Source organism: Taurulus bubalis (assembly GCF_910589615.1).
Source record: "Taurulus bubalis genome assembly, chromosome: 1".
In the NCBI taxonomy this organism is placed as follows: domain Eukaryota; kingdom Metazoa; phylum Chordata; class Actinopteri; order Perciformes; family Cottidae; genus Taurulus; species Taurulus bubalis.
In genome coordinates this window covers 5,152,047-5,171,635 of record NC_136589.1, presented here as the reverse complement: position 1 = coordinate 5,171,635, position 19,589 = coordinate 5,152,047, and the positions used below count along the sequence as shown (strand labels likewise).

The 19,589-nt window shown below is 43.3% G+C and overlaps 2 protein-coding genes across 2 annotated transcripts; one reads left to right on the top strand and one right to left on the bottom strand.

Annotated features, from left to right (window-relative positions):
- Nucleotides 1-135: 135 nt before the first annotated feature.
- Nucleotides 136-13,894, bottom strand: atg2b (autophagy related 2B; the record flags this gene model as incomplete). Its single annotated transcript, XM_079231969.1, has 42 exons — nucleotides 136-1,386; nucleotides 1,476-1,625; nucleotides 1,721-1,875; nucleotides 2,061-2,182; nucleotides 2,339-2,421; nucleotides 2,506-2,575; nucleotides 2,666-2,876; nucleotides 2,996-3,074; nucleotides 3,169-3,270; nucleotides 3,349-3,540; nucleotides 3,653-3,770; nucleotides 3,858-4,087; nucleotides 4,174-4,373; nucleotides 4,459-4,591; nucleotides 4,692-4,862; nucleotides 4,968-5,044; nucleotides 5,136-5,206; nucleotides 5,298-5,390; nucleotides 5,860-5,966; nucleotides 6,106-6,186; nucleotides 6,918-7,120; nucleotides 7,286-7,436; nucleotides 7,547-7,719; nucleotides 7,840-7,997; nucleotides 8,245-8,387; nucleotides 8,925-9,126; nucleotides 9,203-9,307; nucleotides 9,393-9,670; nucleotides 9,875-10,063; nucleotides 10,179-10,271; nucleotides 10,394-10,556; nucleotides 10,645-10,888; nucleotides 11,113-11,224; nucleotides 11,428-11,579; nucleotides 11,708-11,872; nucleotides 11,983-12,079; nucleotides 12,206-12,385; nucleotides 12,463-12,625; nucleotides 12,964-13,066; nucleotides 13,162-13,314; nucleotides 13,465-13,627; nucleotides 13,733-13,894. 42 exons carry the CDS (start codon nucleotides 13,892-13,894, stop codon nucleotides 1,156-1,158), a joined length of 6,228 nt encoding a protein of 2,075 aa, XP_079088095.1. The 3' UTR covers nucleotides 136-1,155.
- A 2,287-nt stretch (nucleotides 13,895-16,181) lies between these two features.
- On the top strand, nucleotides 16,182-19,566 carry gskip (gsk3b interacting protein). Its single transcript, XM_079223511.1, has 3 exons — nucleotides 16,182-16,303; nucleotides 18,238-18,483; nucleotides 18,573-19,566. Exons 2-3 carry the CDS (start codon nucleotides 18,241-18,243, stop codon nucleotides 18,729-18,731), a joined length of 402 nt encoding a protein of 133 aa, XP_079079637.1. The 5' UTR covers nucleotides 16,182-16,303; nucleotides 18,238-18,240; the 3' UTR covers nucleotides 18,732-19,566.
- Nucleotides 19,567-19,589: the final 23 nt, after the last annotated feature.

The window sequence follows — 19,589 nt, the reverse complement described above, 5'->3', positions numbered from 1 at the left end:
TCCATGGCAAAAGAACAACTTCTGATTTAATGGCGTCCACATTTCAAAATAAAATCCTTGCCGTGAAACTTTGCGTGTTGTTTTTATGTTACAAGAATTAGTTAAACTACAATAAATAGTCAACCACACTACTCAGTGGATTCAACCGTTTTTATTTCCCTCTCATGCTTTTAATACAAATTCAACTGTACACTTATGTACAAGAAAGATTACGCTGTCCACATAAACAAGGAGATGGCCAAATCAAATGTCTGCAACACACATATCAAGCCAACTATCAATATTCAAACATACAAAAAAGAAAATTGTGCAAGATATTAAGACTTCAAGATTTTGAGTATGTTTGTCAACAACTTGAAAATGTGAGCGCAGACTGAGATAACATATATAATAACATATTTGAAACAGTTTTGAAATATTGAAATCAGCCTTTCAGAACAGCAGCTTTTGTGACAATTCACAACATTGATCACAGCTCAAAATACAATTATGAAACTTTATAACACATTTGGATAGTCTTCCCATCTGTCATTCGTTTGAGCAAGTAACTCTTAGTCATTTAAAAGTGCTGATAACAGAACTTTACACAGCCGTAACACATTCAGTTTCTACACTGGCGCTCCTATATTTGCATGAAATGTTACACATTAGGAATATTTACAGTAAATAACAAAGCCCAGATACAGCACATTATCCAAAACCTATATTAGTGTTTGTTGACCCTTAAGTAGGATTAGAGAAAGTAACCACACAACTTGTAAACAGAGCTGCTTTAGAATTAAGCAAATGTTGTGCCTCATGAGACGACAGTCTATTTCTTCATTGTTATTTTGTATTCATTATGCTGCTGTCTATCCTAAAACAAATCAAAATCCACATAAAGACAAAGATGTGGCTTAAAATTCTTCATACATCATTTGATTAAACAATGCTGATAACCATGAAGGCACTGCGAGGGAACTGGTTAGCTGACAAGCTGAATCACAGTAGCTCAAATTGCCACGAAATGAACAGTAATGTATTTACACCAGCTTTATGTGCACATCTGTGGTGTTCCTCTGCAAAAAAATGCAACTTCAAAGAAAGTTTTCAACACATTGTTCAGCTGTTTCTCAGCAGTCATGGTTTCAGACAGGTACCATATAGCAATAAGAATTACTCCTCGCCCTGCCTCCATTTCTGAGACTCCTCCTGCCGTGCGTCAGGGTGAATCTGGTTCCTCATTCCACCCAAGACATTGGAGGTGGCTTCAGTGGCCATAATGAGTGGCTTTACGACTGCTGGTGGCAGCTGGCGAAGAACGCCGCCCACTGCCCCTGTCATCCCACGCTGTTCATGCTCCCTGGTGGCTGTGTCGTAGATGGTCAGTGCTGTGTCTGTGATGCCCTGTGGATGGAAACAAAATCCTCATTAGGGTTTTTCCATCAATGTAATTGAAGTTGAACATTTGTTATTTTAGCTTTTGGTTTGTTTACCTCTTTTACAACAGTATAGGCTTTGGCTACACCTTCTCTCAGGTCAACGGGCTGATGAGCCAGTCCGTAATGGGAGAACCGTTTCACCCTCTTTGTGTCTCTCTCATCAGGCACGGGAGACACCATGTCATAGGCCGTTTCAGCTGCTGCCTATAGTGACACACAACAACAGATTTGTCAGATGTCTCATGAACCCATTGGTATTCTACAGCCTTTTTAAAATAACAGTGGAGTGACAAGTTTACCTGAATGGTCCGCACCATCCTGTTGGTGAGCTCCAGAGCAGCCATAGCAGTAGACGTTCCAAAGGAGGCAGTGCCGCGCTGAAACCCACGGACTATCCGGCCATCTTTCCTGTACTGCTCAATCGGGAGCCAGACCAAGTCTCTGAATCCCTGAACTGAACCGAACAGAACATGCATCTTAAGAACAGGCAATACATTACACAAGAGATGCACCTGAATTGGGTGTATTTCACAGACACACTGTTAATTACTTTCACAGCACTTCATTAATGACATCATGAATTACATGTTGCCATAGCTTCAAATACATTGATTAGTTCAGCACATGTATTGTACTCACCTAGTTGCACCAGAGAGTGAATAGGCCCAACACCACCCAGTAGTCCTGGAAGCTGGTTCTTCTTTATGTCACTTAGCCACTCGTTTATTGCATAGGAAAACAGCTTATCAACACCCAACAATCTGAAATACAGACAAGTATTATTTTCCTAGGAAAGATATTTGATTCTCTGCGAGTATTACACACTTGATGAAGAAATTTGCTCCATTACTCTCTGAATCAAAGATATGAAATAATAAGCAACACAGTCTGACGATACATCACTCAGATAAACGTACCCTTGTCTATAGCACAAGCGCCTCAGTTTCAGCTCTGAACAATTAAGCTGTGTCAACCCGATAATGATCCCTGCAAATGTTCCCTGTAAGAAAGCAGTCATAAGATCATTCATGAAGCACTAATTAAATAATGTGGGATCAATACACATGCCTCTTAGACCATGTACCTGCTCCATTGCAACATGTTTTCCATGATAATCCAAGCGAATGGGAACCTCAGAGGTAAATCGAAACTCCCTTTTAGAAAAAGCAGATGTTACCAAACACAAGCAAGCAATGAAGTTATTTCCTCTAAGGGGTTTCATTGTTTAGTTATTTAACGCTAACCTAAAAAAGATGGGTTGGTCTGTGAAAGAAGGAGCAGAGGCTTCATTGTCATTCACTTCCTCCCTTCCAGATGTAGAGAAACCGTTGTGGCTCAAACGTCTCTGAGCAGGCACTGAGATGATCGGCGCCGGGTCCTGGCTGCTGCTGGCGTGCTTGGAGAAACTGCAGGAGATCTCTGGGGCAGCTGCTTTTTTTGTGGAAACACAGACAGCTGCAGAACAAAATATTATCAGGAGCCGGTATTTGCAAGTGTCACAGCCCAGGCTCGGTGAGCAAGGGGTATGTTTAATTCTGTTTGAGTTTAAGGCACTTGTGAATAATTAATTTCACCTTCTTGAGCAGGCGGTGAGAAAAACTCAACTTCAGCAGCAAGACTTGTGAAGAAGTCCTTCAAGAAGAACAGTGCGTCCTTCAAACAAACACAAAACAAGGCTGTCACTTAAATGTTACTGAGGATGCTGATACATATCTTTGATAAAATCACCTGTATCAAAGACTATTACCTGATCAATATTGAGGCGAAGAGGCATCAGGGAAACACGCAAACAGCACTCCTGGGGAGCCTGGCCGGACTCAGGACACATGTGCAGCGCTTTAACTGTCAACTAAGACCAAAAGCACACAATACGTTACACAACACCAAGACCTCACGTGGGTTAACGTGACTGTGTTGCCTTCCTCACCATGTTAGAATGGGCTTTTCTGGGCATTTCCTTGCTAGAATACAAGTAGAGGAACTTGTTCATCTGTGAAGTAGCCAGTCTGTCTCGAATCTCCAAGTCCTGCACCATAAACACCTGTCGGGAGACAGGCTGGTCCGTTGCTGGTCCAGAAGTCACCTGGCCCTGAGGATACACCTCATGCTGAAATCTCACCTAGGGAAAAGGTCAAAGAAAAGCTGGTAAATGGTGAAGAAATTACTACCACTATTTATTTGACCTGTTCGAGAGTAACATAATACACATTTATTCCAAGCAACTACTTTACTTTGCTGAGCTGTATCTCCATCAGGACGTCAGGGTTCCTTCCTCTTCCACCTCCAGCCCGGCCTGAAGCCTTGGCCTGTCTGACTGGAGTCTGAGAGGGGGAGCTATGGGGTGTAGACCTGCAGGCGGGAGGAAAGAACACAAATTATACCTCTGTTTCCCTTTGAGCACATTCAAACAGTGTGTGAACATAGTGAATGGCTCACCCCCGGCTTCGAGCAGGAGAGGCTGTGAAAGTGCCACTCCCAAAGTCTTTCCCGCCATAGAGGTGCCAGATGACAGAGATCTCCTTGATGAGGTAGCGCACATCTGGGATGGGGAAGTTCATGGCTCCACGGCTGGAATCACTCCCATCTAGAGGCTGACTGAAGTAATCGTCTTTGATTTCCACAGGATCCGAGGTAAGCTGCTTTACCATTGGCTCCTGATCAAGATTCTGAAACACACATTGCTTTCAGTGAGCCACGGATTTTCCGTATACTTGTTACGTAGCCAGAACTGTGTGAACGAGTAGATCTTGACCTCTCCTCTGGAACCTGGCGTCTCCAGGATACAAAAGTCGTCCGTCTCTTGAGCCAGGTTCGGGACAGGAGTGATAAGAGGAGAGTGAAGCATGGGGTAAGTGGGGCTTGAATCCTGGTTACAATTCCCACTCTCATCCGGGAACAAGAATAGGTCTGAGCGAGGCGGGTCTTGGTCTAGATTCCGCTCCTCATGTGCACCTATAGTTGTGTGAAAAATATAAAATCAAGTTACGTGATATCATCCATGGAGTTTACTTGAATGTTTAATGAACAAAGTCTTCACCATTCTGCTGCAGCCCTGGTGCGTGCTGCCCATCAGTCTCTTCCATAGCTTCACTCATCAGATCCTGCAACATCTGCTGCTCAGTCTCAGCGAGCAACAGGGTCTGAGATGTGGGCCGGCTAGGAAACTCCGCCTGTCCACAAGTATACTCAAATTAAGAATGTACGACCAGTGGAGTTTTTCCGTCCTATTGTAGCTGCGTAATATTGGCTCATGTTGGTGCCACTGCTGACCTTGGCTCTTTGTGTAGTGCTGCTGTGTTTGGCCTCTGGTGCAGCAGGGGGGAGCAAGTCTCCATAGCTGGCGATATACTGGATCAGGTTCATGAGGGCGGCACAGGAGTCCGAACACGTTCTGATGTGAATAGCGTCACTGGAACAGCGCAGCTCAAATCTGGGCTCCGACTATCACCCGAGAGACAGTGAAACATGACGCACACATTTTAAAAATGATATTCGAGAGAAAACGTTGGAAAGATAAATGTCAGTTCGAGACGGAACAACTCTTACCAACTTTCCATCCACTCCCGGTTTGACAGCTGTAATCCTCAACTCCAATATTCCCATGTCTACCACTTGCACGTAATCTGTGACAAAAAAACAAAAGAGAATGTTGGTCAAAGTTGCACTTGAACATTTTAAGTAGTTTATTAAAAATCATCACTGAAGTCAATTTACCTCGCACTAGATTGACAGAAACGGCATTACTCTTGTCTGACAGGAACAGAGCCGCTTCGTCCAAAATGATCCTGTGCAGAATGTATTACACTCAGCAAAAATAACTAAATTGTAATTACAGCTCTCAATGTTGTGTGTGCAAAAGCAGCAGCCTGTTCATACCTGAGTGTTGAGGAAGAGTGGTCTAAAGACACACTGCTGGAGATGCTAAAAGTCTCTACAACCAACAGTGATCTGAGTGGCAGGTAAACAGGTCTGTCAAGAGAAAACTCATTAGAACACTGTATTGGCAGTAGAAAACCTTATTCACTTGTTGTTCTTACTGATTATGTTATACTGTCTTATATGAGGTCTCTATTGCCGAAGAGCTCGTCTCGTTCTGCATTTTAGGGAATCTAGCTGTTGTCAGAAGGAAAGTCGTGCAGTTCAGCCTCCAACTATTAATTCCTAACATACGGAGGCAGAAAGACACTTTTGACACAAGGTTCTGACTGTGTGTTTAAGGACGCCTTACAAGGGTAAAAATATATACATGTAAATTGACCTGAACCTCGTTGAAATGATCTTGTCTGTCAGCTGGGAGATCCGCATTTGCAAATGTAAAACTTACTTATTGCATTAAAACTCTAAAAAGGAATTTGTGAATTCATCTTTAACACGCCACCACAATACACACACAGACAAATAACTCATTATTTAGTGGGAGGTCTGAAGTCTATTTCACCTGTAGTCTAGAGAGCAGCTCCACAGGTGTAAATGTAGTGTCGTGACAGACGTAGGAGGGGCGTAACCCAACACAGGCTCATCGGAAACATTCAGAAAGTCAACAATCTGTTGCACAGAAATTGGCATGAGGATTACAAATGTGACATTTTGTTGTATTATGTTTCCCTGAAATGCTCTCTTAATATTTATGTGAAGGCAAAAAGAATAACCGAGTTATTGAATGAGTAGCTCCTTATTGGCCTACCTGGTCATACCAGCCCAGGCTGGGAGAGACCACTCTGTGCTGAAGTGTGGCTCCTCTGACTCCAACAGCAACCAGAAATTCCTACATAAAAAAAGTCACACGTCACCACAGTGAGGAGAAAACAAAAAACAAGCTGACTGGCATATTTAAAACACCAGTTCTGTCAAAAATAGGAAATGTTTACTGAATGTGGTTGAAATGGATGATACTGCAAAAGTGTGGTTACAGGAATCAATAATCAACACATCACCAAGATGTTTTGGGTTAGCCACGAACCCAAAACATCTTCATCACCCCTTAGTGGTTGGCTGCAGTATAGGTCATAAAGCCTGCCCCCCTCTCCATGTTTGGGGATGTGAAATGGGGCGAGTTTAGGTTGGAGAATAGATCAAGAAAAATCATTCATTTGACAATATCCCCATCTACAGGAAAACAATACTTATTCTATCTTGTAAACACTAAACCACCATCCTAACCTGGGGGTAAAGAAGTCCAGAGTTGATTAACAGGAGAAGTAAGTTCTTCAAAAAGTTCTGCTACACAAATACACACATAATCTCTGCCGTTTACTCTTGTATTGTACTCTGTAATGTCACATCTTTAGGCCACTTAAAGCTCTTCAAATGTAACGATCTACAAATCGCTCTATGGTTCACAAATCACTGAGCTATGCTCCACGACTCTGGGATCTGAAGCATACGTTGTTTCATTTTAGTAACTTAAAAACAGACAGGGAGTCTTTACCAAGGTGATCTAAAAGCTGCTCTGCCAGGCAGCGTGGCCTTTTACTTCAGCGGTTTTGAGTAATCTACCTTGACATTGCGTTCTGCATTCTGTGATGAGATTTTGACAGCAACAGACACCATGCTGCGGGCCTCCAGACCAATACCCTCCGAGGGTGTTGAGGACCTCTCAGGAGACGTCTCGGATTGGTAGATGGTTGGCTCTAACCAGTGAGGATGTGTCCTGCATGGCAACTTGACGTCTGACACAGAGGTGCCTCCATCCACAAGCCCTGACCAGATTAACAGAGGGAGATATACGTATATGAATGACATAACAGTGAGTAGTAGTACTCTCTATATACATATATATATATATATTTTAGGTCACCTTATCAACAAATATCACAAATACAACACATGATTAAAATTGTAGTGAATATGTGGAGTTGGTTTACCTTGATGATACATGCAAATATTACTGGTGTGGAAGCAGATGTAGTGTTGGTCTTTATATCCTTCGTACTGCGTCACACTGAACAACACAGCATTTTTCACCTCCAGCCAGAACTCGCCATGTTTGTTTTTCAGTACAGTTTTATCCTCCTTCTGGGAGAAAGATGAAAACTCAGTTCCACGATCCATAAAACACGATACTAGGAGCATCTGAATAAAACTGCGGAGGACAGTAAGTGATGACAAAAGGGACGAAAGTTCACCTTAGCATTAGTTTGAAGAGCCACCAGGCCATGGTTGACACTGATGATGACAGAGAACAGGCTCTGGGAGGTCTTGCTCTGGGCTTTGGGCTTTTTCCTCTTGCGAGACCTGAGGCCCAGGTCAGATGCAGGAAAGTAATAGTGCATGGTCTCCTCTTCTGAGCCACTGTCCTCTGTCGGCACAACACAAAGCACATCTATGAAGTGACAACTTCATCTTTTATGTTTCGACTTCAATTCGAAGAGTCTGACTCAATGCAATATTTATGGGAAATGTTTTTTTGTCGTCTCACCCTCGGGACCAGTAGAGCGGAACTGGCTGAAGCTGTCCTTGGAATAAGTGTTGATCAACTGACTGGCGACAGAGAGTCCAACTCCGTACGGCATGCTTTCTACCGTCTCCACTGGAGATGGAGCAGTCGGCTCCCACAGCAACAGGTCATTGTTTATCCTAAGATTTTGAGAATATACATTTTACAGGGGTTAATAGCTATCTTATCATTTTTGACATTTGTTTTGGTCACTTCATTTTGAAAAAGTCCTCTCTTTTCAACATTGCTGTTGGGTGTCAATAAGACCCGTCTCAACTAGAACATAATCTAATCAAACGTATTTAAACAAAAAAAAACATTACATGTTGATTTTCAGCTACTACAAAACACATGTACACATTTTGTATCATGTTACAAATGTGGTACCTGTTGTGTAGTTTTTCATAAAAGGCCTTGCCGGGGAGCATTAATTGCACATTGGGGAAACACAACTCAAGGATGAAGCGGGAGTTGTTCATGGTTTTTTCCTGGAACTCTGTCATTTCAGCAACATCACCAGGGATGACCATCTGGAGTTTAAAAAAAAAACATGGGCTTGTCACCATTTTCTCTGTCAACAGGTTAGGCATGCAAAGCACTGCGCATGCTGTTGTTTGCATAATGATGCATCTGTCAATACAACATAATGCATTAACCAGAAGATGCCCTCGCTTCTGAATGCAAATGTTGCACCTGCACTAAATCCAACTGCTTTTGACCAACGCCATCATCAGAACTGAAACAACAATTATTGCATTAAACAAATTCAAAAAGGAACATTTTCAAATATAAAGGGAATATGTGTGCTGCAACATGTCTAATGGGTTATTTAAGGTTTTTTTAATATCAAACATAGATGTGCATTGATAACATGCCTTATAAATGGTCCAAACTTAGAGCATGATGTATAAAGAGAGCAGATTGACATAAAACAAATCAGTAGGTATTCATACACCTGGATCACCAAATACATTAAGCAGTTGCTCTAGGTATGTCAACGATATTAAGAAATGGGACTAATTTATATTTGCTTTTGAGCTGAATGTGGCCCTTTGGCCATGACTTACCTCTTCATTCTCATACATGACCCTTCGTGACGAAAAGGGCGATGGCTCTGGTTTCCCAAAGTCACACACATCCTTCAGTGAATGGGCAGCCCCTTCCTCCTCTTCCTCTTCAAGGGAATGGTCCTCAGCCCCCTCGTCATCTTCAGCCGTCACCCGCTCAAGTATTGAGTGGACTGCAGTGGGGTTCATCTTCAGCACAATCCTGCTCACAGATTCAATATCACTGAAGGGTTCCCCTGAATGGACAGAGCAGTTTGTGGTTGGTTAGATAGACTTACCTTGGCCAATCAAATTTGACACTATCAGATGTTGACATGTCGCCATCCATGGTGTGGGACACTCTAAGGAACCGGGCAGCTGGTTGATCCGGCTCCTCCTGAAACCTCCCTATGCAAACAACAAAATAAAGCGCAGTTAGAGCAATTCCTCCAATAAAAATAAAAATCTTCAGAGGGAACTTTAGACCACAAACCAATAAGCTCCCTGAAAGTGAGCTCCATTTTGGTTTGGTCAGGAGAGGTGCCACCCATGAACTCCGTCTTCACTTCCAGGTCTTCCAGCTCCAGGTAAAGTACTTCCTTCTGCAGGGACTTCTTAAACCAAGGGCCCCTCTCCTGATCTGAACGCAGATCAGGGATGGGGAAGCGGATGGCGAGGCCCAGCAATGGGGCATTGACAGTCAGCGATACATGACAGTTAGAGGGAGTATGGCTGTCATCAAGGAAAACCTCTGTAAAGGCCTTATGCTGTGAAATTAGTTCAAAGGGACAAAGAATTACAATAAAGACATGTTAGAGAGCTTGTGTGTATGTATATAACTGAGCAACTGTTTCACCTTTTTAATCTAAGTTTACAACAGCTGTGATTTAGATGATCAGGTGAGACGTATTATATTTTGAATACATTCATATTTCTAAATAGTTAATTAGTAGTTCTTGAGAAGCCCTTACCAAGCTGACATGTTTATTATAGGATGTGTACATGTGGGAGGCCATCAACTCTGTGGTAGCCAGCTTCTGGGGTTGTAGCAATGAGTTGAGACGGTCCACGATGCTGATGTCCAGCTCAGAGCGCACGGGGCCCAGCTCCACCTGGATCTCAGCTTTCCTAGGAATGGTGCTCAGGCGAACCTGGCCACCCTGCACAGAGAACCAAAGTGTTGACTGAGTACAAGCCTGGCAGTGACACGCATAAAGCTGTTGAGTGTTAAGTGTTTGTGCTGTTGTTTCATATCGGACTAATAAATGCTGCTACCTGAGGGCCCCTGCGCTCAGCCTGTTTGTAAAGTAGGTGAAGGCAGCTGGTAAGCGCAGCATCGGCACTGGCTGTGGTGTCAAATGTCAGGAGCTGAAGGGTAACAGAGAAAGTAGTGAGAATCACTGTTCACGTCATTCCATGAATATAAGGTGGAACAGACCAGAAGCTCAGTGCTCTGAAAAGTATGCTTAGCTTGGACTTGAAACACTAACCTCGGTGTACTGAATGCCTCTTTGGGAGCCACCAGTGCCGGCCTCAGAGGGGAAAAGACACTCCAAAAACTCCATCTGGTGAAGGGAGACGTCGGTACTGAAAGTCCGCAGGCTGGATCCCTGACAGTGCTCGTAGTTGATCTTTAGCCCCTGGCCCACAAACCTGCAAATACAAGCCCAGATCAGACAGACATATGTCTAAAATAAGTATAACCTTACATAAAAGCAATTAGCAAAACACAAAAGCGCACCTCAGATGGTCATGGGGGCAAGCCTGGTTAAACACTGTACGAGACTGAAGGAAAGCAGCTGGGGCGAGCTGGCCTGGGCCCACCATGCTGAAGAAGTGGGCAGCCATGGGGCCGAGGGGGCTGGGAGCAGCATCTGGTGGCGGCAGCGGGTCGATGTGGAGGACTGACACAGCGAGGCTACTCAGTGTCAACCTGAACACCAGCTCTGGCCTCGACTCATCACCGTGGGTTTTGGATGGATGGGCTGAAATACAACAACTGCACATGAACCATGCAACCATGTGCAACAGGGAGCTGAGAATCAGCTGGTGAAGTGCTTGTCTCTGAAAAACATACCAACACTAATCTTTGTTTAGAAGGAAAACCTGCAAACTCCTTTCCCTCTTTTAAGCACACGGACTCAGAGGGACTAGCATTGAATAGTTGAATGTGTTGAAATGATCTATACAGACACATTGTGATACTTACAAGTCTGTCTCAGTAATTTGTGAGCGAGTTGTGAATCCCGCGACTGGATGGGAGTTTCATGAGTCTGCTTCTCTCTTTGTCGTGGTACATCCATGTAATCTTCCCACAGACCCTAAGGACACAGATACGCAGTTCATTTGGGAGAATTGTACCACACAAACTAAAATTCCCACAAGAATACCTCCTAATTCTGTCAGTATATAAAGATTAAATTAAATGCTACTGCCTTTTGCTGAGGATTTCAGTATCTAACAGAGTAACCATAACCCTCAGAAGCTCAACTACATTACATTTCAATGTGTGGTGAAGACTTACTGTTGCAAGTCCAGACGGAGAGTCTCCCGGTGAGGCAGAGTAGTTGCTATTTAGTGACAAATCCAAGTCAACGGTTGGTGGTTCACCCAGAGGAGGAAGGGATGACAAGCTGTGAGACATGTCCATGTCTGCCATGGAGAAGAACACATCATCTACACCAACCAGAGATGGATTTTCAAAATAAAGGACAAAGAAAGAACACATTCCATTAGATAGGTGCAACCACAACATCTGGTTTCTCTGAAAGGTCAAGGGTTAGAGGATGGTGTCTCAGTCCAACCTCGACTCGACACAGTTCTGGTGGTCTGGCTCTCAAAGAGGTCGGGGTCTGTTCCTCGCACAGCCGTGTCCTTCTTCAGACAGCGGTTCAGTTCCATATGGAGGCGATACTCATCCTCTTGCTGTATAGGTCTGCTCTTTCTATCCTTAGCCCATTCCTGCGCACCTTCACACAAAGAATAAGAAATACTCTACTTATAAGTAACTCATCTGGTGACATTATTGCCCTGTTTGGTTGAAGTGTTGTCTCTCATCTGTAAACAGTGGGGGGCTCACCTCCACCAGAAAAAGCTCCACACAAGTCCAGAAGAAGATGAACTTGCCGTGGGGACAGAAGAATGATGAGTGTATCAATATGTCCAACAACATCCAGCTGAAAAGCAAAGCATGTAAAACACCCTGGTTAATAGCAATTACCTCTAGTTCCTAATATTGACTATTGAAATAATCCAGATTTGTTTGCTTGTAGTATTTTGTAATTAGGAAATGCGTAATTCACCTTTGCACCAGGCATAGCCAAGTTGTTTTTCAGAGTGAGGGACAACTCAATTTTACCACAGAGGCTCCCGACCTGCACAGGTTCAAAGGGTGTCGTAGAGGATAAAGGCTCTGTAAACTGAGGATGAGGCTCACATATTATTTTGGGGTTCCAGCTCGGCGAGAGCTTTGGCTCTGTTTCCTGCAAATTAAAATATATATATTATTTTAAAAGGCTGACAAATACATACAACAATGTCAAAGTCTCACTACACCAACCGTTGAAGTGGGTGAAGATTTACAACCAGCACGGGACACATCTGAGAACTCATCCCAAAATACAGCGATGCCTTCCATCTGCAGGTTTTTGTGTGCAAATGTGGTTGGCTGATGCACATTCACACTTGAAGTTTCCTCGCCCGTTTCATCGCAGTAAACAATCCTGAAAGCAACCGCAGAACACAATTAGCTTGACAAAGGACCTGCAATTTGACAGTGACAACTATTGCATCGCATGCACTATATAATAGTTACATCTTCCATACTTGTAGCTGCAACCTTTTTAATATCCACAACTCAATTAAAACAATTATTCAATAGTATTTGGTCTTGTTCCCCGTGGCTTCCTTTCCGACTGATCATCGATTTCAGATTCAAGAAATTAAAATTAAAAATGGATGGAGGCTCTTAACTATATTCTGATGTTGAAAGATACTTGTAATATGTTGTGTTGTATGTTATGTAACATTTTGGAAATTGTCCCAGACGGTCCAAACTTACTTTTTGATTCGAATCTCAAGGGCGATCCCAGTTTTAGAATTTTCTGGAATGTGTTCCACTCTGAGAACAGTCTCCAAAAAAGTCACTTTAACTCTTCTCAGAACTGCAAGGTAGGAAATGTAAAAGAAATTACTTTAGACACATCTAGGTCGGTTGACGTTTTAAAATGTTGCTTAACAGTCTCTCTACACATTGTACCTGTTTCTATTGTTTCTGCAAACTTCTCCAACCCCTCAAAAGGCTGGAAGCTCTCTCCCATATCGTCGGTGAGTTTCTGGCTGAGACATTCTTTGGCAAGTTGCATGCTGCTCGTCATGAAACTGGACCAGTACATGGGCTCAGTGCCAGATGCTGGAGGAACAGCATCAACAGTCATTGACTTTTCAGTGAAATCAGTTGACAACGTTTTTAACATGCAACAGAATGATGACACATTTCCATCCATCCAACACCTTTTTGAAAGATAGAGTTCTAGTGGAACGCAACGCAGCCTCTCCTTACCCACTCTCGGTCTTGGTCTGAGCACCATCTCCAGCCCCTTGACCTCTAGGGCACAGTTTTCGTGCAGTAAGGCTGCCCATGGAACGGTTAGAGATATTGTCTGGATAAACCCTGCGATGACCTCAAAAGGGGCGTCCGCCGTCTCCAGGAGTTCATTGAGTGACTGAGGAACAAGAAATATTGTCAAAGCGTTCGTACAGATTCTGTATTTTAAATCAAATATATTCATTGCTTGTATTTCCTGTCACGAAGGTGATACTACACACACCCATTTATCCAATGGCACTTGTGCAAGTGATCCAGTGCCTTGATAGAGGTCGACACTGAGCTGATCAAGGCTCAGCTTCTCCTGCAGAAAGTTGCCAAGGTACCGATGCAGGAGGTATCTACAGGCCCGCTTCTTGATGGACTCCGAAAATGGCCACGGCATCTCAACTCAATAGGTGAACAGCACACAGGGAACTACAGGGATCTTGAGGCAACCGGAATGCTATTGCAACACGGACCGCTATGAAGTAATCACTGGTGTTACAGTCGTGTCATCCTGTGGACTTAAAGACATTAAGAAATCTTGAGCTCAAACACCCTTCACATCCCAACACCAGGGACACTCTGCAGGATGTGTGGACACTCAGGGATGCGTGTGGGAAGTGGTCAGACTCCAGTTTGCGGCTCCTATTGAAAGACAGACATATGGTTTCCCCTTTTGTAATTTGACACTTGACACAACACGGGAGTTGACGCACAATGTTTACAGCACAGCCGAAAACAACAAGCTTCATGAGTGAGTCAGTTCAAGACAGACACGGTTTTAAAAGTATCCCGAGTAGCATTATAATAAACATCTTGTTATCCTGAGCACACATTCATCCCCATTCTAGTGTCAATAAGCCAATCGCACTTGCGAAATAACAGTTGAAATGTCCCAGACTTAGTCAATAGCTGCCCTTCGCTGTGATTACGTGAACAGGGCTGTGATTGCAATGAAGAGACGGGAGTTAGCTAGCGAGAGAAATACATAGTACTTTAGCTAGCCGGCTAGCAAGACGAGCGACATTAGCCTGTGAACCCGTCTACATAGAGAGTTAGCATAGCCGGCTAACGCCAGGCTAAAGACTGTACATGCTCGCCAAGCCTAAAATCCCACATTTATGTAGTCATCTCCCCACAGTGAGGGGTGCGCGCACAAAGACTCCCTTTGCCCACGCACACAGCAGAGCAGCACGCCGCCACGCACGAGTAAACACACACAGCTGAGCGTATTAGTGCAGCTGTTGAGTTACCTTCTGTCTGAGTTGTTTACAAACACTTTCATGACTCCGCACCAACTGAGCCTCCACCAGGATGGGATTAGGAAATGACGCCATGACGTCATGACGTGCCGGCTCCGCGCAGACCTCGGACGGCCGTTGGGTCCAAAAATAACAACCCATGCAATCAATACATGTATTGATTGCATGGGTTGTTGCAAAGAAAACCAAGCAAATGAATTCAGAAATTAAGTTACGTCTAATACAATAGAATGACACAGGGAAAAAGTATTGAACACGCTTACTGAAATGTATTTAATACTTGGTAAACACGCCTTTGTTGGTGCAAGACATCTTCTGTATGGACACACTAGTCTCAGGTGTGATTTTGGCTCATTCTTCCAAACAGTCTTCAAATATTGAACCTTACGTGGAAACTCTGATTTTTAGCTTTTCCATAGATTTTCTCTTAGATTCAAGTCAGCTGATTGGCTGGGTCATTCTAGCAACTTTATTAGGCTCGTTCGTTAGAGCTGCGCCTCGCCTGGAATCCAGACGAGAGCAGCGGCCGCAGCAGGAGGCGTTCACAAAAAACTGCTATCAAGTCGGACAGTTGTCAGCTGTCAGCTGTGTATACGCAGGAAGTCACAGAAAAAAGTACTTCCTGTTAGTTCCGAACTTTTGTTTACTTGTAGTTTACAGATCACGTTTGGATTTATTATATGTGTTTATGAATATATATATATTTATGTAGAAATGACTGTGTAGCTGCATCCTTTGGTATTTTTATGTCTGCCTGTGAAATACATTACTACTGGTTTAGATATGTGTTATGAAAATACGATTTTGTATTATCAACCACACAAGATGTGTTTTTAGATTAAACATGAGACGAATAGTCAATAATCGAGGGTTAAGTATTACAACTACACATAAAATAAGGATTTTCTACAACACGTGGTGTTTGCTGTCAGATCTAAGAGCCAATCAGCTCTCTGATGTGGCGAGAGCCAGGCGTTTCCCATCATGCACTGGGCCAAGCAGTCGTTTGAGAGCAACTGCGGCGACTGACTCTGAAATCGACAGCCGGCTTGGTCTCGTGAGAGTATCGTTGACCACGTGTGCATGACGTCAGAGCAAGTCGGGACCAAGTCGGACACAAATCTAACCGGCATGCATTGCGCGCCGATCGCCGCCGATCGATTCTGCGCAGAACTGGCTCATCTCGAACGAGCCTATTGACTAATGAATGTGACATGTCCTATCACGTTCACCGGAAGTTTGCTCTTATTTTGAAGTCAGTTCTTAAACGCTCGTACCGTAATGCCCGGCGTTAGTACATACGCGTACCGACAAAAACCGTGCGGGCTGGCTTGACCGCAGTAGAATTATGTCGTCATTTTAGACGCTGAATTGAACTAGAAACCGGGCGTGCGTTAACGTGACTTTAGTCTCTATGGTTACCGACACGTTTGAAGCTCAACGGTTACCGATCTCACGTGAGGTGACGCTCATTTGACGGAACCGGTTCTGAGAGCTCGTGAGGGCCGGAAGCGTCCACAAGCCGGAAGAACGCTTCCAACGAGGAGGTGAGGAAACGGAGCGCACTTAGGTTAGAAAGGACTCTTGTAACGTGTTCACATCAAACGTGTGGTTGCCTTTTGAGTACCATATTATAAAATGCACACCGGTTAAATATAATCAGAGTGATTGAAATACAGAGCGATCACTTGCTTTGCTACTGTAGCCGAGGGTTTATCTTGCGCCTATACTTTACAATAACAATAAAACAACACGGTGCTCCGTAGTTTTCACAACAACAGCAACCACTTTAATTCTTGTTACACACACCTCTAGAACGTTTCCTCTCCTCTTTCCGTTTTTTCCTTTCACAATAAAAGCCCCAGAAACATACACCAGAACACTGCTTCCTAGAGAGCTGTCTAAGTACTCAATATAGTAGCTTACAGATCTCCAATCCTCCTGAAGTAACGTCCTCGTTTCTAAACACACAAAATGCAACACTTTTTTTTCAAAACTTGGTAACAACGTGTCTTAATAACACAAAATTGACCTGTAAAGAACAGTACACTTCCCCATCACCCAACTGCACAGCCTCTAAAACATGTTCTCTCTTTTTCCGTTTTTCCCTTCACAATAAAAGCCCCAGAAGCATACACCAGAACACTGCTTCCTGGAGAGCTGTTTAAGTGCTCAATATAATATCTTACACTACTGTTAGTTTTCTCAGAGTTTAGCCACCCATGTACCAAACGATAGCCATCTACAGAACTAACGTTGTATGAATTTGCCTAATTCTAACATTTGCATGCAACTTGCATATTTAATACCGACCGTCTGTATGATCAGTAACCATATCTATTTAGCTTCAGCCAGCTACACAACAAGGATATGTCAATGTTCTTAATTGTACACGTTTAATATATTTAAAATCAGCTCCACCAACTACAACGACAGATGTCAACAAGGATAAAGGTTGCTGCATGTCTAACAATCAGTGGTTACAAGGGCTCAGTGCCCATAAAGGCATCGATCCACATGACTGAACGATGACGCAGCTAGATGCGGAGCAACAGGTTCCAGCTGTCACGAAGAAAAAGGGCTCATACAGGAATGCGCAACCTAATGCTCCTTGACAAAAATGGTATAAATTGCAAAAATGTAACTTGTTTAACAAAAATGCCCCAGTGCTAAGGAGGACAGATATAAATGGAACAGGTGCATTAATAGGTTGCATTCAGAGGGATCTTCAATGAGAGAAGCATTTGCATGATGAAGTCAACTCCTTATTTGGAAGCACTGGAGACAACATTAGTCTTCCTCTCTGGAAACACATTGGACTTTTTGAATATCTGGTGCTACGATAAATCATGGCGAAACCATGCAGGGACCAACTAAACCTATTATGATGAAGGAAGTGTTTCACACACACGATCTGTTCTGGAAGTACCTATGTGTTTGTTTTAGACTTGTGTATTGTTGTTTTACAGGTGCAACTGCATTCAGTTTAAGATGTTATTTAAAGTTGAGTGGGCCCAACATGGTAGTTAAACTCCTAACTTGTGTTTGTGTAACTTTCCTCACACAACTAGGTACACATAGAGGAAGTATATTAAAATAGGACACCTCAGACTTTTAAGAACAAAAGTTCACAGATGTTTGTTTCAGTTCTGCTATTTATCTTTAGATAATGGGCCCTTAGAAGACATGTGAATCACAACCTTTTTTTGCAATGCTGCTTAAAGCTGTGTGTTAAGTTTTTTTGACCTTTTGTTTTACTACTATCTTAGTATTGATGATACTTAACAGGTAGTCCATTGAATGTAGTTTGTTTCCATGGTAGTAAAGAGCTGCTTGTTCTGACACAGTCCCTGTAAACTGCAGGGTTTTTGACCTGCACTCAGTGATCATCATGTGATATCATTGTATCAGTCAGCAAGTTCTAATAGCATACATCTGGGCTTCAGCTGAGACGGCCAATAAAGTTGTTGTTCTATTACAGGGGATGGAGATTGACTGCCAATCCGAGGAGCCCCTCGTCTCTTCATTTGATGAGGACTGTGCTGAGCTTGGCAACGTCAAGGACATGGGTTTGGAGGCAGAGGCAGTGGTAAATGACGTACTTTTTGCCGTTGCTGAAATGCACGTGTCGAAAAGTCTCAACAGCGCGTCAGATGTGGCCTACATAAACGTGGAAACACGAGAGGGAAACCGGTATTGTGTGGAACTCTCAGAGGCGGGATTACGGGTAAGATGCACGAAAAAATGAAGCACAGTGATTTCTGGTTTTATTCCTCATTGGCTGCATGTTTTACAATAAATCACCCCTCCAAACAGGTGGTGGGCTATGCCTTCAATCAAGTGGACGAGGATTCAAGCACCCAGTATCACGAGACTGTTTACTCACTTCTCGACTCGCTGAGTCCGGGCTACAGAGAAGCCTTCGGGAACGCTTTGCTCCAGCGGCTAGAGAGGCTGAAGCAAAACGGAGAGTGAAAAGGACCAAGATGCTGCGCAAGTTGAAGTGGAATAGAGGTCGATGATGTGGGTTTATGAGCCAAGTCTGGTCAAATATTATAGTTTATTATGCGACGTCCACCTGCCTAGCTCCCACTACAATAAGGGGTACCCTGCTCCATCAACTCTGCTTTGTTCTGACTTCATGGAACTGGGTGGTATTGGCTGCAACATTGTGTTGACTTTACTGTGGTAAGATTTTCCAACTCGCACAATACAATTCTGGAACTGTGCACATTGTTTGAGAATCCTGGACTGTTTTGTACTCAAAAGGATCTGAACTCCAGTTTAGTCCTGTCCTGCTTGCACTTAAACTGACCCAATATCTGCTCAAACATACCAAATTAGTTCTTATTCAGCAGGTGGCCGTGAAAGAGCCAAAGCTTTATTCTTTCAACTCATGCTGCCTTGATGACTGGACTTTGTATAAAAAGAAGTGTGGGGGTGACCTGTCACATTGATAACTAGGTCAGACATTTTTTGAAAGGTTTATACAATCAATTGTTTGGACATTTGTTTCTCTAGACTGCATTTCAACTCAAGCGTTCCATTTATAGTCACTCAAATCTGGTGGTCATAATGCACAGCATTTGTTTAATACCATGTTAGATGTGTAGAGCCGTTTTAAGTCTTGGCTTTGATTAGTCCTTTGGTGTTTACCATTAATGTTTAGACTGCATTCCTTGCTGCTGGCCTTTGCTCAGACCAATCAATTCTCAGAATTACATCAGTCTGCATTTACACCTCATGTTTAGCCATCGAAAAATGTCTGGCAGTCGGCAAACAATTTTAAAATGAAAACCATTTCTTCGTCAAGTGCTGATTTTGGGGAAATGT